Source organism: Catharus ustulatus, chromosome 1 (genome assembly GCF_009819885.2).
Source record: "Catharus ustulatus isolate bCatUst1 chromosome 1, bCatUst1.pri.v2, whole genome shotgun sequence".
Classification (NCBI taxonomy): Eukaryota; Metazoa; Chordata; class Aves; order Passeriformes; family Turdidae; genus Catharus; species Catharus ustulatus.
The window spans coordinates 59048983-59064648 of NC_046221.1; the positions used below are offsets into that span (position 1 = coordinate 59048983).

Genomic DNA, 15666 nt, shown 5'->3' on the forward strand with positions numbered 1-15666 from the left:
CAGGAGGCCGCAGGAGCCCCATGCTACGGGAGCCATGACCACCCCAAGCCAACCCAGAAGTGCAAGCCGTGAGTCGCAGCGCAAGCTGCGCCTCACCAGCTGCGCCAGCCAGCACCAGGGGCGGGCAGGAGTACCAGGGACCATGCATGGGGAGGGTGCCTGGGGCTGCATTTAAAGGCTACACCATTCTGTGAAAAATGTTTTCAACTTGAGCACCTGCCAGTAAACCCCGCGATCACACGATTCCATTATTAATTCGTTACTTTGTTGCGTGTGGATCCTCACCGCAAAAAAAAAGTGAGCCTTATAGTTCTGTGTGCCTTATATATGGACAAAGTTCAGTAATTTGCCGGCACTCGGAAGTGCGCCTTATAATCCAGTGCGCCTTATAGTTGTGAAATTTCAGTAATCAAAATCTTGATGAATTAACAAAAACAAGTTTTGTGATTTAAAAAAAGTATAAAAATAGACTGCTTTAGCTCATGCTCTGTTAGGATTACTCCGTGCATAGGTGCTAACAGGCATATATGCAACTAAGTCTGTACATAAAGGGACTTTCATTATACACAGTCCTAGTTACATTAACTTCACGCGTATAAGGCACACCCTTTTGACTAAAATTTCGGTCCGAACCTGGAAGTGCACCTTACACCCCGGAGCGCCTTATATATGGCCAAAGTTGGAAATTTGTTAACACGGAAGTGTGAGCCCACAGCAGCCCTGAGCCAAGCCAAGCCCACCTGGCCCTGAGCAGGCTGCAGAGCAGCAGCGGCACCATGGGCTGGCTGGCCGGCCCCGCCGAGCATCAGCGGCAGTGGCAGCACCAGCCAGCCAGCCTGCCCTGCGAAGCAGCAGCGGCCCCCAGCCCCACCGAGCGGCAGAGGCACCTGGCCCCGCTAAGTGGCAGTGGACCCCTGCCCCACAGAGCGGTGGCAGTGCCCAGCCCCAAGCGGCAGCACCGAGTGGCGGCCGGCCCCAGTGGCAGCCCCGAGCGAGCCGAGTCCGCCTGGCCCCGAGCCAAGCCAGTAAACCCTGTGATCACACGATTCCATTACAAACTCTTTACTTTGTTGCACGCGGATCCTCGCTGCAAAAAAAAAGTGCGCCTTATACACCGGTGCACCTTATACTCATTAAATCACTGTACTTGTATTGCTTATCAATACTTGCTCATTCAGAAATGCATGTCCATGTGAAGTAACTTATTAGAGCAAATTTTCATTACAGCTTTCTTTGAATGCTGTCTCACTGTCAACATTAACTAGTCAGACCCTAGCTAATTGTATGATTCCCATGGTACCTGCACACATAGAGTATGGAATTTGTGGGATACCTGTGCCAACAAGGTATGACGCAAGCCTCATTTCATGCATCCAAGATGAATGCTGCATTGTCTATCCAAAGCATAGACAAATATGAGACTAAGACATACATGATACGGTGAATTTGCTATGTGAAAAAGAAAATAGAAGAGGACTTGCCTTCTGAAATTGGAATATTCTCTTCAAAAGCAAGAACTTCCACTTATATTAACTGTTTAAAAATATCTGCAGCTTAGAGCATTCTTCTTTTGAGATGAGTACTTAACAGTCCTTTCTTCATTTATACATACTTGATAAAGATGAGTCTATTAGTCTGTTAGAGGATCCTCTTAGAAGACGTTTTGTCTTAACTGGGTTTTGTTTGTTTTTCCAGAATAAATCATCAGGAAAGTAGTAAATGCCAACAAGTCTTCTTGTAACCCTCCCACCAATGGAAAAACATTTGCATGTAATTTTGCATTGAAAATACTTCACTCTGCATGACAGTCTTTTTTCCCTTCAGAATCCCAAATTGTAATTGTTGAAAGGAAGTGTTCTAGTCATAAAGTTAGCTGAACTATTATTGGAAATTCGTGCTGTATTTTGTCAGTATACTGCTACCCACCAGCATGGAACTTCCTGTCCTGTAACTGCACATCTCAGATTATAAAACACATATGCCTGTCTTCCTTTTAAATGATCAGTTATTTATTTCACAGCTGAGGAAACACATCTCAATGTGAGAAAACAAGTATAACACCTACTCACTCAGCTGAGTATAAGCTTCACTGTAACTCACCTTATATAGTTTCTTTCCAGAGAAGATGACACGAGAAATATTAGATTCCAATGCTGCTTTCACCTATCCAGAAAGTTATTTCAAATTACTGCTGTGTAACTAATGCAAAGATTATACTGTGATACAGCATGAAAGGGTGACCATCTTGCATGCACTCTGAAGAGTGTGAGGTTCTGTACATTAACAATAGATAAATGTGAATCAGCACAAGTAGATCAGTGATTTATTTACTACACAATGAAGTGCTAATAGATTAACTTGCAACTTGTTTTATATTTTTTCCTTACACTTGTGTGTCAGAGACTGAAATGTTTCATGCCTTAAACATTCTTATGAAGGAGTTTTGCCCATTATAGTAAAACCTGTATGAAGACAACCACAGAAGCCTACCCCTCCTTGAAGATGCCTGACTCGAACCTTGGACTGTGAGATTAGCTACCCAGATAAGATAAAGGGGACAATCATCTCAGGTCTAAGGAGAAACAAATAAAGCTGAGGAAAAGGAATGCATCCATAAGAAAGCCAAGTGCAGCAGAAAATCATCCCTGGCTGGATTTGGTGTGGGGGACACTACAGCCCCCAGAGGCCAAGTTTACACAGACTTCCACCAACCAAGGGGGGAGGAGGAGGCTTTGGGGGTGTGGTGTAACCTCTGGTCACAGGCACTGAATATCCATCTTCCCGTACACAAACCAGCCCAGCTGTGAAACCCCAGCCCCACAGGCCACAGGACAGTCATGTGGGAGGCAGCTAAGCTGTATCATAATCCACCAAAGACCCCCTCAAGGCACTCCCCAGACTCACTCCTGAGGCCTTGCACCACAGCATTGCATGTGATGCAAAGGGATGTAACAGATCCAGAGTTTACTGTAAGAGACTGTCAAACTACACTCCCCCAGGGGAGGTATCTGGGCATTCCCAGGGTACCTGGCCTGGGCATATCTTAATCCATTGTATTCTATGGTTTTTGAGGGACCAAGACTACAAGAAGACCAGCTGGAAAGCATCAATGGAACACCACTGGGATCCATGGAGTGGTGATATTTTCTTTAATGTGTCTCTGACATTCTCTTTCTGTCTCCCCACCTCTTCTCTATTTCTTTCTTTCTCTTTCTTTCTTTCTTTCTTTCTTTCTTTTCATTCTCTCTCTCTCTCCCCACCCTGCTATTTAATATCAAATAAAATCGGTACTATTGACTTTGACACATGGTCTCATTTGCACGTTAATTTGGGCGGAGGCATTTCTAATAACTTTAAAAACTTTAAATCCTGCTGACTACGCCAATTAATGTCATGGTCCGCACAACCTGAGCGGGAGTCGTGATGGTTCGTTCGACCACAGGGTGTAAAGGACAACAGCAAGAGACTAAGGTTTTGTTCAGCAACAAGCAGCAAAGCAATTTATTGAGGGTCAACAATTCAGTTTACGGGTAATGTGGAGAAGGAGAGAGATAAAAAGGTGACAGAGAGAGAGAGAGAGAGAAAGACAGACAGGGAGACAGAGAGAGAGGGAGACAGAGAGAGAGAGAGAAAGACAGACAGGGAGACAGAGAGACAGAGAGAGAGCGAGAGAGAGAGAATAGGGGGAATAGCTACCAACAGATGAGAAGTCCTCAGGTCATCCGGTGATGTCTTCCATCCATGGGGAGAAAGAAGTCTCCAAAGGTCTCTTCTGAGGGTGATAATTTTATAGTCCATTTCGAGGCGAGGGGCCACTGGCCAAAAGGTGGGGAGATTTATGGACCATCGTGAGTGAGGCCTGTTGATTCAGCTGCAGAAGGTACGGTTCAACCTGCACCTTGCTAGGGCACAGTGCACCGTAACGATACAGCATACAACCAAACCCAGTCCATTAGAGCATCCGCCTTGGCAAGGCCCAGCGGTTCCTGCCCGGAGCGAGTGGTGGGGGTCGCAAGGTCTCAGTCACTGACGATGATTGTGAGGCAGGATCAGGCAATCTTCGGACCGACTCTCACAGCCCGCCCTGCGGGGCCACCTCCCTGATGCCGGTGGGTCCCCGCTCGGCCACTGCTGCCCCGATGCCAGCAGCTTTGCCCCCTCGCCCAGGCTGCGCCGCCGCACTTTTCCCCCCACTGTGGGACCATCTCCCTGATGCCGGTGGGCCCGCGCCGGACCGCTGCTGCCCCGATGCCGGCGGCTTTGCCACCCCGCCCGGGCTGCACCACTGTGCTTCCCCCCGCCGAGCGACCACTGCCCCAATGCCAGCAGGACCGCCCCACGCAGCCACTGGCCCGATGCCGGCGGGCTCACGCTGGGCCGCCGCTGCCCCGATGTCACCGGTTTTTCAACCCCACCCGGGTTGCACCACCACGCTTTCCCCCCAGGCCTGGGCTGCTCTGCCGCTGCCAGCTTTCCCCCTGTGCCGCCACTGCCCCGATGCTGCCGGGCTCGCCATGGCCCGGCGCTGGCCTGATGCTGCCGCCGGGCAGGCTCTGCTTGGTTGTGGACTGTTGCAGGCTCACACTTCCGGGTTGGCAAATTTCACAACTTTGTACTTTATATAAGGTGCACCGGACTATAAGGCGCACTTCCGGGTTCAGGGGGAAATTTTAGTCAAAAGGGTGCGCCTTATAGTCGTGAAATTACTGTACTCATTATTTCCATTTTTAAACATGAGCTCTAAATTTTAGAGCAGTTCAGTCGTATATGCAACTCCAAAACATTGTGATGCTCATTTACATCACAGGTCTTTCACTCTTGCACCAAGCACTATGTCCCAAGGTGTGCAACATGTGCCCAGGTAAACATATTTACATTCCCAGAGAAGTTTAAAGGATGCTTTAACATGACTGAAATTTCACATTGGATGGAAAAACACACAAATAGAAAAATACTAAGGCGCATCCTTCCATAGGCCTAAAGGAAAACCCACTTAGCATGTATGGTTATGAAGACCAGCTCCTTTGCCCCATTATTGCCTGAAAGGACAATGAACAGAATACAGTAATTTCACGAATACAAGCCACACGGACTATAAGCCGCATCTCTGGGTGTTGGCAAATATTTCGTTCTTTGTCCATAAATAAGCCGCACCTGAGTATAAGCCGCTCTGTCGTTCGCAGCGAGGACCCGCGTGCAACAAAGTTGCCAATTAGTAACAGAACTGCGGCATGGCAGGGTTTACTGGTTCAGCTAAGGCTGTGCAGGTTCGGCCCGCTCAGGGCTGCCGACGGGACCAGGTGGCCCAGCTCGGCGCTGCCGCTCGGCGGGGCCGCTCGGGGCTGGCTGCCGCTGCCACTGGACTTGCTTGCCCCAGCCCAGCGCTGCCCCGTGGTGGCAGGTAGGTATGGAGCCCCCCCCGCACCCGCGGTGGCAGGCAGGGATGGAGCCTGCCTGCTCCTGTTGCAGCGGCGGCGGGCGGGGACGGAGCTTCCCCGCTACCATGGTGGTGGCGGCGGGCAGGAACGGAGTTTCCCAGCTCCCACGGCGGCGGGCGGGGACAGAGCCTGCCTGCTCCTGCCGCGGCAGGCGGGGGCAGGAGCCCTCTGTTTACCCCCCAGGCCGTGGGGATGGCGGCACAGGGCCCCCCCGTCTCTGCCCCGGGCTGCGGCAGAGGAGGGAAGGAGAGAGCTCTCCCGCCTCTCTCCCCGCCCCGCGTGCTGCCTGCAGGGAGCCAGGCTCCACCCGCGGCGCAACAGAGTAACAATTTGTAACAATCGCGAAATGCGGGCTTTTACTGGCAAGATGCTCGACTCAGCACCTCCGTTTCCACTTCTGGGGGTGGAAATGTCAGAAAATTATTCACATATTAGCCACTCCTGAGTATTAGTCGCGTTTCCGGATTGGGAGCAAAATTTTAGTCAAAATTATGTGGCTTGTATTCGTGAAACTATTGTACTTCCTTGGACAGATTTGCTCCCTGTAAAAATTTATAATTTCGTATCATGTTTTTGAAATTACAGCATGCAGTCTGTGCATCATACTACAGGAAATAAATGCTCCTGCTGCCTTGCAACCGTAACACTCCACAAATCCCAGGACAGCTCAGGGCTCTGCACATCCACATCACGTCTCCTGGGTGGACATTCCCAGAGGAATTACACTGCTCAGGACACAGAAGTCACAGTCTACCCTGCTCTGCAGAATAGTGAGACAACCATGCATCAGTCACACCCTACATTTTCTCTGTTATTTTTTCTTTTGCAGCACTTGCAGATACCCATTTGCAAATATGATAATTCCAAAACACTGCTGCTTCTATGCTACAGGGTTTCAGCATTCATCAATTTGAGTAGTGTTAGTGCATTATAAACTACTGGTTTGTTTGTACAGAAAGTAACAACAAATTAGGAAGTTTGTTTTATAGACATTTTATCTGCCCTGACTTTGACAAACCATCTTGTTCTGTTTAAAGACTATGGTATTGAAATAAACTATACAAAGTCTACACATACTCATTGCTTCTAGTCCTCTTTCTTTATCTGACATTCAAATCCCTTTTTAAAAATATTAGAAGATTACAAGAGATGTAGAAAACACCTTTAAGGTTATCTTTTTTGCTCATCTAGCAAGTTATGCGGCTGTCTGCCTCTGGACAAGATTTGAGGAGCTGCATCAACATGCAAAGAACTCAAAAGAGGAGGAGATCTATGGCTGCTTTGTCACACTGTCCTGAAACCAAGACCTCCAACACAACAAAGATCTCTAAGACCAAACAAAATCAGAAATGAGCAACAATTAAGATGGTTTCCTCAACAAACTTCAGTTCTGCTCATGGCGAACTGGAGGTAATTTAATTAGAGGATACATTTTTTCAACCTGTCAGTTCAGCAACAAAATTGCCATCAAGTTAAAAATAATGCAGTAGCACCTTGATACAAATGAGAAAAAAAAGCTATATCGTCCCAAGAGCTAAAGTATATCCCAAGTTCATTTTACTATTCAGAAAATCAGACAACACAATCTGACTTCTCTTTTAGAAGTCTGATGGACATTTTCTTATTCCTAACTTAGAGTGGACAGAACAAAATACAGTTTAAGAGCTACCTGTTCTCACATTTCACTTATATTCTTAGAAGCAGAGGATTTTAAGCATGAATCTGCCCCTCATGGCATATCTGTTTCCAGTCTATATTAAATTTAAAAGCAGTCTTTCTTGAAATGACCACAAATTGCACACTAACATTCGGTCACTTTCTTTTAAATAGGAACCTACCATAGCTTTACCACATCTCTCTATGGTCATCTCTCCACTACCGTTGCTAAATACTGCAACACATGTGGTAAAACAGCTGGATCATTTACTGATCATTAAGAGGTAGAAATAACACAGCAGGTAGACATCACATTTTGTCCATTACTTTGCACTTACTTGGACTGATATTTAATCCACTTATTATGCATTTTGGTAAGTGGAATGAGAACCATTTATCTAAATCAGAATGATTCATCTAAGGATTATTTTTCCCTCCTGCATTTTTTTTTCCAAATGTCAAATACAATCAAATTCTCCTGAATTGCCTTGTTGGTGCATTTTTATTAATAACAGACTCCAAAAACACTACACTCCTCTATTAGTACTGCTCAGCTGAGCATCCCATGCTTGAAAGGTCTAAGGATAACAATGACACCTTTCCGCTTCAAAGACTGAAAATCTTGAAAAATATCTTAATGAAGCCAAGAAGCTTTCCTGGAATTAAAAAAAAAAAAAAAATGAAAGAAAGAAAAAAAATTATAAATTGCATGAATTTGGGCCAATTTCTGTCAAATTTCCCCTTGTCATTATTTGCCTAGGAGTCATTCACAGATTTAAACTGGGTTATGGTTACACACAGATTTTTGTTCAGAACTGTAAACTTTCATTAAAACAAAGGAAAATCTTGAAAGTCAAAATTATTTCCATTTTCATTCGGACTTGAACACTTCTACAAAAGGCTTCAGAAAGCTGTTGACCACAGCCTTCTTTTGCAGTTTGAATTCTATCCAAGTCCAGACCACTGAAGATTGAGCAAAGTGTCTGATTTTGACTCATAACGTCATAAAAATTCGGTGTAATAAGTCAACAACATGACAAATAATTAACTTTTTTTGCATACCTATGAATCATTTCTGCAGCAATCTTATGTCAGCGGCAAAATATAAGAGAATAACACATAGCAGTAGGTGCCTTGCAAATGCCACAAAAACACATGCAGAAAGTTGCCTGTGTTTGTGTTTCACAACTGATCACAGATTCTGGCATCTGAATAGCAGGATGGTGATCTGGAGGCTGGATGTGTTCCATCATCCACACAATGTCAGAGAACAATAAATTTATGCTATTTGGGCTACAGCAAAACTATTTTTAAAAACTGAAATGAGAAAAGGTTTGGTATTTAATGTTGAGTTAAAAAAATATGTCTTCCATTAAATAAAAACTAACAGGACAATTCTTTCTTTCTCTGATTTGTTCATTGACCATTTCTTTGCTTTCTTGAACAATATCCATGTCAAAATTTGGGAAGTATTCAGAGGAGATCACTTAAAAGTATACAAATGGCTATGCCCTGTGCCAAAAGTTTTTTAAAAAGGAAAACTGGGGGAAATGTGAAGTGTGACAACTGCAAATCTGTAAGTACATAAATTATCTACAAATTCTGGTTGATAGCCTAATATGCTAAATAAAGCAATGGTTGATAGGTTAACATGGTGAGTAAACTTGCTCCTGCATTGACAAGGGGCAAGTGAATAAACAACTGTTACTTATATGTCATGAAAATGCCATTATTTCTGTATGTATACTTCAAATTAAAGTACTATGGAAACAGGAACTGAAAATACAGTGAATGACAGTATGGAATGATGCCACTCTACCTTACTTCAGGTGCTTGTCTATAGCACCTGAAGAAAGAAAAAAACTGACATTGTATTTTTAATTTTCTGCTGCTGCATTTGCCTGAACTGATGTGATAACATCTTCCTCCATGCTAGAAAGGAAACATTGCACCCATCAGTTTCTGAATTCAATTAAATACTTGCAAGTACTAAGCTAAAAAACTGATCTCTAAATTTCTGCTATTTTCATGGACAAATCAGATTATCCATTCCTGAAATTATTTTCACCTACAGACTTTGACTACATTTGACTCTAACTTAACATAAACTTATTTCTGATTTCATTCTTGAACTGAACAACAGAACAAAAACTGACATCCTAGATTCCTGTCCTCATGGCTACTTGTAGCTAGTGATAAAAAGATGGTCACAGTGCATGTTTTTAGGGTATTAGCTGTCATTTGGCAACACTTTCAGTTACACACTGATTGGATAAATAATAAAATAAAACACTGCATAGAAGTCTGGCTTACCGTAGCTATCACTGTTATGTCATTGAATACAAATTGTCAAAATACAAAGGTTCTGTAATGTTTATAAAGCCTTTTAACCTATATTAGTAAAACTGTTTTGTTAAATCGGTCCTTATTATGCTATACCACTTGAAATGCTGCGACACTATTTTGCTGCATTAAATGTTTAAAATTATCTTGACAATGGCAATGTAAGGAATGCTACTACCCATATACTGTTATCAGAAGTAAAAGTGACGAATACTTAGATCTCTTGAAATTACAGATTTTAAATATCAGAGATACAAAGTTGTTAAATCATTAAAAACCATAGGACATCAGAGGATCCAGGTTCTGAAACCCTTGTCCTGAATCATCTAAATGTGAATATTAGAGTTAAAATCCAATATGAAATTACAGGATTATTTATACAGACTGGCATAAACTCACTTCATGTTATCATGCTTTTAACCATCATGAAATATGAACAAATACCTGAAATTGCTATCTAATACAATGACTCTATCAAGTACTTTCAAAATAATAATTCTATGAAGAGTTAAATAAGTTTCACAGATTCAAGGAACATTATTTTAAATACATGTATGTTTAAGACAAAAGAAAAGTAGAGTACAAATTTTCAACAACCAAAAAATAAGCTCAAAAAATATTTTGAAAAAATCAATTCTGCCACTCACTTTGCTTTTTCTGGGCACACCAATTTTCACATTTCAGTCACAAATCCATTGTATGCACTATGGCTTCTCTATTTTACCGACTTTGAGGGACAAATTTTCAGAAAACATGTTTCCAAGAAAAATATGGCGACTGTACACTGACAGCAATAAATAAAACAGTGGAAAACACAGCAGTATATATATCATCCCACTTCAAAAACATAGATATATCACTCTACAACAGGAGAAAACAGTTTTTTGCAAGCCCCCGATCAGAGTTCTTCCCCTTCACATATCAATGCTAGACAGTTCTCAAGACATTACATCAACAGGAAAAGCACTAACTCACCCTTGCATCAATGAAGTACATCATCTGACCTAAAGTGCAATTATTCATCATTAAATCACTTCCAAATGAAACAATACCAACCTTCAAAGACATCTTCATATAATGAGCTGGTTTTGCTGATTGTTTTGACTAGTTACAGACTTTCTGCCTAGTGAAAAATCTTTTAGGGAGGCTAATGAGCTGCAAGAAATTAAAGGCAAATCCAGTCAATATTACTTTAGGATTTTTTTACAACCTTTTTCAGTACAAAGATATGCAGCATTACACTCTTTCAGTATCCATTTCTGTCATCAAACCACACTACAGATCTAATCTTAAAAAGATATCTTCTCAAAGATAAATGAAGTAAACTCATATCAGTCAGACCTGAAAGATGTTTTCACCAATGCCTCAGGACTGTCCACTGGTGGTAGTTCATCCGCTAAAATTTCTTCAGGAGGTCTAGGGTCATTGATAATGGTCAGCTTTGGCCTTTCCTTGTGGTTGCTGGTCAGCCCACCGATAACAGTGCTCCACAAGCAGTTTTGTGATTTAGACCCTGAAAAAACAGAGTGAGAAGGAAAATAAATTCATAGGCTTATTGCCCAGTGTGTCAGAATTATGAAAAGCAAAGGTGGTCTGCTATAATTTTACCTTTGCACAACCACAATTTGAGAATAAGCCTGAAAACCTGAAAAAAAGTTTGAAGTGGAAATAAGCACAAACACTAGGGTCATTCCAAATGCAAAACTGTAATATTTCCCATGAAAATATTTTATTACAAAACATTAAGCTTTCATACCTCAATAAAAAACATCCTCACCACATCACACTTAGATTTTAACTTAGTATATGTTGATGTGAGTCTTTAGCCAAAGAACTGGCAAAAAATCAAAGTACCAAATCAATAAAATACCCATCACTGACATTCTTTAGACTAGTTAGTAGTGGCTAAATTACAGATAAGAGATCACTGTAGGATTAGTACCAAAAAATATATTTCTTTTCTGTCGAAACTTCAGCTTTTCACAGTAGATATTCAAATGCCAAAATATTTCCATGAATTTTTATTTTAAAATTATTTAGAAGTGCCATCAAGTGGTTCTTGCATGTCATTCAGAGAATCCATCCTTATATGTAAGTCTAGTTCTACCTACAAAGTAGAAGTAGCATCCTTCATTCAGATGTCCACCCCACCACAGAAGACAATACATGACTTAAATTTTATTAAATGTTTGTTTCACATTTTAAAATATTTCCAAAGAGTTTCTGAATAAATCAGGCACTTCTGAAAATCCCAGTGTCTTGGGTTGCAATACAGGATGTGACCAAAAGTATCTATTCTATCACCATCCGTTGAGACTGGGTGGGGCAGTGATCCTTATATCTGTAGGAGATTTTCTGCTAATGGACCATCCATTGAAACCAGGCAGGGCATTGTTCTTTGTTTTTTCACAACCCATCCTTCCTCCAAGGAGTTTTCTTCTGCTAATGGCCCATTGAGTCCCACTGTGTGACTGATAAAATTATTTTATCCCATTGGGAGAAGCTCCAGCCAGGGGGAAGACCCAAGCCTTTCCTATCAAGATAAAAACTGAGAGTTAGGACACCAAGGGACTGGATTTCAGAGGAAAATTTTCAGAGGAAAACTGGACTTCTCCACATCATCACTGGACCTTCGGAGGGAAACTGCACCCTTGTACAGGACCACTGCTTCAACTGAACCACATCTGTCAATGCAATGGGACGGTAGCCACCACTTAATCGGACTGCTACTAACTAACACCCTGACTGACAGGGCGTCAGGTTGTACTCTGACTTTGTCACGGTTTGGGGTTTGTTCTTTGTAGTACTGTATTTCTATTTTAATTTTCTTAGTAAAGGACTTTTATTCCTAATTCCCATATCTTTGCCTGAGAGCCCCTTGATTTCAGAATTATAGTAATTTGGAGGGAGGGGGTTTACATTCTCTATTTCAAAGAGAGGCTCCTGCCTTTCTTAGTAGACACCTGTCCTCTAAACTAGGACAGACACCTGTCCTCCAAACTAGGACACCCAGCAATACTCCCATACTGGACACCTCTGTCATAGTCTAATTTTCAAGTATTATAGAATGATACATGACTGAACTAGCAGACCAAATAAGAACAGGTAGGTACTGAAATGCTGATTACTACTTCAGACTTCCCACAACAGAGGCGCAGCAAGCATTAATCTTACCATAGTCCAAAATAGTAATACAACCCAACTCTGTTAGTAGTCATTCTCCAAGGACTTTATAGCAATATGCAAATATTTTTAAAAATCTGGAAAATGGGGTAGCTTTGAAGTTAGCAACTGATTTTAATTAGGTACTATAAAGGTAAAATTTTCTAGCATTTTCCCAGCTTTCAGATTTATTACCCAGTGGACCTAATACATGGATTAAGGGTTACAGTAATTTCACGATTACAAGCCGCACCTGATTATAAGCCGCACATCCGGGTGTCAGTAGCATTTAGGTCATTGTCCGTATATAAGCTGCACCGGATTATAAACCACACTCTTGTTTGCAGCGAGGACTCAAGTGCAACAAAGTAACAAATTAGTAACAGAATCATGGAGTTTACTGGTTCGTCTTGGGGCTGGGTGGGCTCGGCCCACTCAGGGATGCCGACAGGGCTGGGTGCCCCAGCCCGGTGCTGCCGCTCAGTGGGGACCACTCAGGGCCGGCCACCTGCACCGCCGCTGCCAGGTTTGCTCACCCCGCCCTGGTGCTGCCCCGTGGAGCCGGCGGGAGCCCGCTCGCACCCACGGCAGTGGTGGGAGGCGGGGACGGAGCCCGCTCGCACCCGCAGCAGCTGCGGGAGGGAGGCACAGAACCCCCTCCTTCCCCCCCGCCGCAGGGCCAGCGGGAGCCCACCTCCACCCGCCACGCAACAGAGTAACCAATTTGTAACAATCTCACAATTCCAGGTTTTACTGGTAGGTGCTTGGCTCAGCACCTTGGCTTGCACTTCCGGGTTGGGAAATTTCAGAATTTTGTTCATATATTGGCCACTCCTGAGTGTAAGCTGCATTTCTGGGTTGGGATCAAAATTTTAGTCAAAATGGTGCGGCTTATAATCATGAAATTACTGTACTATTTGATACAATGCACACTAAATGCACACGACAACACCAACCAGAAGAACTGTTATCTGATGCCTCACAACAATAAATCACTAAAAACTATGTTGTCAGAAGCAGCAATATCTGCTGCTATGGATAGGAGTCAGTAGCATTTTTTTTGCTGATTGTCTTCAATATCTTACTTTCACACAGTCAAAATGCTACTAAGACAGAAGACCAGTAATAATTCTCATCTGTTTTCCTCATTCCCTAATTATGTTCAGACAATTTTCCAGATAATCAGGAAAACTCCATACTCTTCTTTGCTCTTAAATAGGAGCAGCTACCTAATGTGCAAGAACTATGTTTACCCAGAGTTACAGGCAGCCTTGAGATTCTGCACCAAGCCCTGTGCTACAACAGCTAGAAACATAACTTCTCATACCAGGTCATCCAAATATATATATATATATATATATAATATCCAAATATTGTATAGTAATTGTTAGTTATAGCCCAGCTGGTTGGTTACTCACTACTCATTTGATGTAAGAATGGTGTATCCAATTTTCCTAACCTAAAATTTTAACAGCAAAATCGCCCTATAACAGTAGGGCCATTCAGAATCATAGAATATCCTGAGCTGGCAGAGACCCATAAGGATCATTGAGTCCAACTCCTGACCCTGTACATGACAGTCCTAAGGATTACACCATGTGCCTCACAGCATTGTTCAAACACTTCTTGAACTCAGAGAGGTTTGGTGCTGTGACTACTTTCCTAGAGAGCCTATTCCAGTGCCCAATCTGGCACTTGTTCCTCTGATATGTAAATTAAGTCTTCCCAGACCCAGCTTCATGCCAGTTCATCAAGTCCTGTCACTGGTCACAGGAGTGAAGAGATCAGTACCTGCCCCTCCACTTCCTGCATGAAGATGTTGAAGACTGCAATGAGCTCTCTCCTCTGTTTCCTCTTCTCTGGGGAAAAAAAAACAAGTGATCTCAGTGCCTTCTCCTAAGGCTTTCTCTCTAGACTTTTCACCATTTTTGTGGACCTCTCTGTAGCTTAATGTCTTTTTTATATTGCAGTCCCCAAAACTGCACACAATACTGAGGCCTCACCAGAGCACGGCAGAGCAGGACAATCTCTTCCTTTGAGGCAATGCTGAGATAAATGGAAACCCCATTAAACCCCAACACAGTTGGCCCTCCTTCTTTCTGAAGCACACTGTTGACTCATAGTCAACTGGCCACCACCAAGGTCACTTTCTGCAGCACTGCTCTCCAAACTGTCATTCCCTGGTGTATACTCACAACTGCAGCTGCTGTGTGTGTGAGAGGTTGGAGGGACTGCAGGCTAAAAACATTTCAGGCTCGTGCCAGGGAAGGGGAAGGTTGGTCCTTGCTTTGATGAGGTGGTGGCCCTGCTTCACACACCCCATCGCTGTGGACCTATATTCCAGCCCCACAGTGGCCAGCAATCCCTGGCACACCAGAAGCAGTGTCCTACAACCCACCCCTGGAGCCCAAATCTCAGCCCAGTGTAGCCAGATGACCAGAAGCCCCACCTAAGGGAAGGGCCCAGTAAAACCAAGGGATACTTAACCCAGGACTTGAGGCATGCATGTGACTTGACCCTACCTCCTCTTGGAATTTCTCTCAATGGAACATTGCTGGAACCAGGACGGGCAGCTATATTTGTTATTTTCTCTATCTTTCCTCTCCTTCTCTTTCTTCCTCTTCCTCTTCTTCTAATTCCCTCTTCTCAGAGTTTTTGATAAAATAAAATCAGACAGGTTTGGCGTTTGCTAAGTTGAATGGGCTAAGTTACTGCTTGGTTAAATGTTTTATGTTGATTGAATGCTGCTTTAGACTTCTGTCAAAGTTCTCTGATTTTCTAAAGTTGCCAGTAAAGTTTTTTTGTTGTTTTGACCTCTTGAGAATATCTTGTTGGTCTATCTCCCACATCTAACTCCAAGTACTTAAAAAAAAGTAAGTCCTTTTAAGTGTCTTATCAAGCCAGTTTGGGGAGCCTTACACTGTGCCCCAGGTGCAAAATCCAACATTCGACTGGCTTAACTTTATACAGTTGTTGATTGCTCGGAGCCCTTTAATTTGTCAAGGTTTCTCAGCAGGGCCTCTCTGCCCACAAGGGAATCAACAGCTCCTGCCGGTTTAGGGGCATC

The 15666-nt window shown here is 43.1% G+C and overlaps 1 protein-coding gene across 3 annotated transcripts in view; it reads right to left on the reverse strand.

Moving 5' to 3' along the window:
* PDE1C (phosphodiesterase 1C) overlaps positions 1-15666 on the reverse strand; it is a 255859-nt gene that overhangs the window by 207423 nt on the left and 32770 nt on the right. For all 3 annotated transcript variants that reach the window (XM_033078935.1, XM_033078954.1, XM_033078944.1), the window contains exon 3: positions 10779-10950. In XM_033078935.1, coding sequence (XP_032934826.1) covers positions 10779-10950 — 172 coding nt within the window. The remainder of the gene's footprint in view (positions 1-10778; positions 10951-15666) is intronic.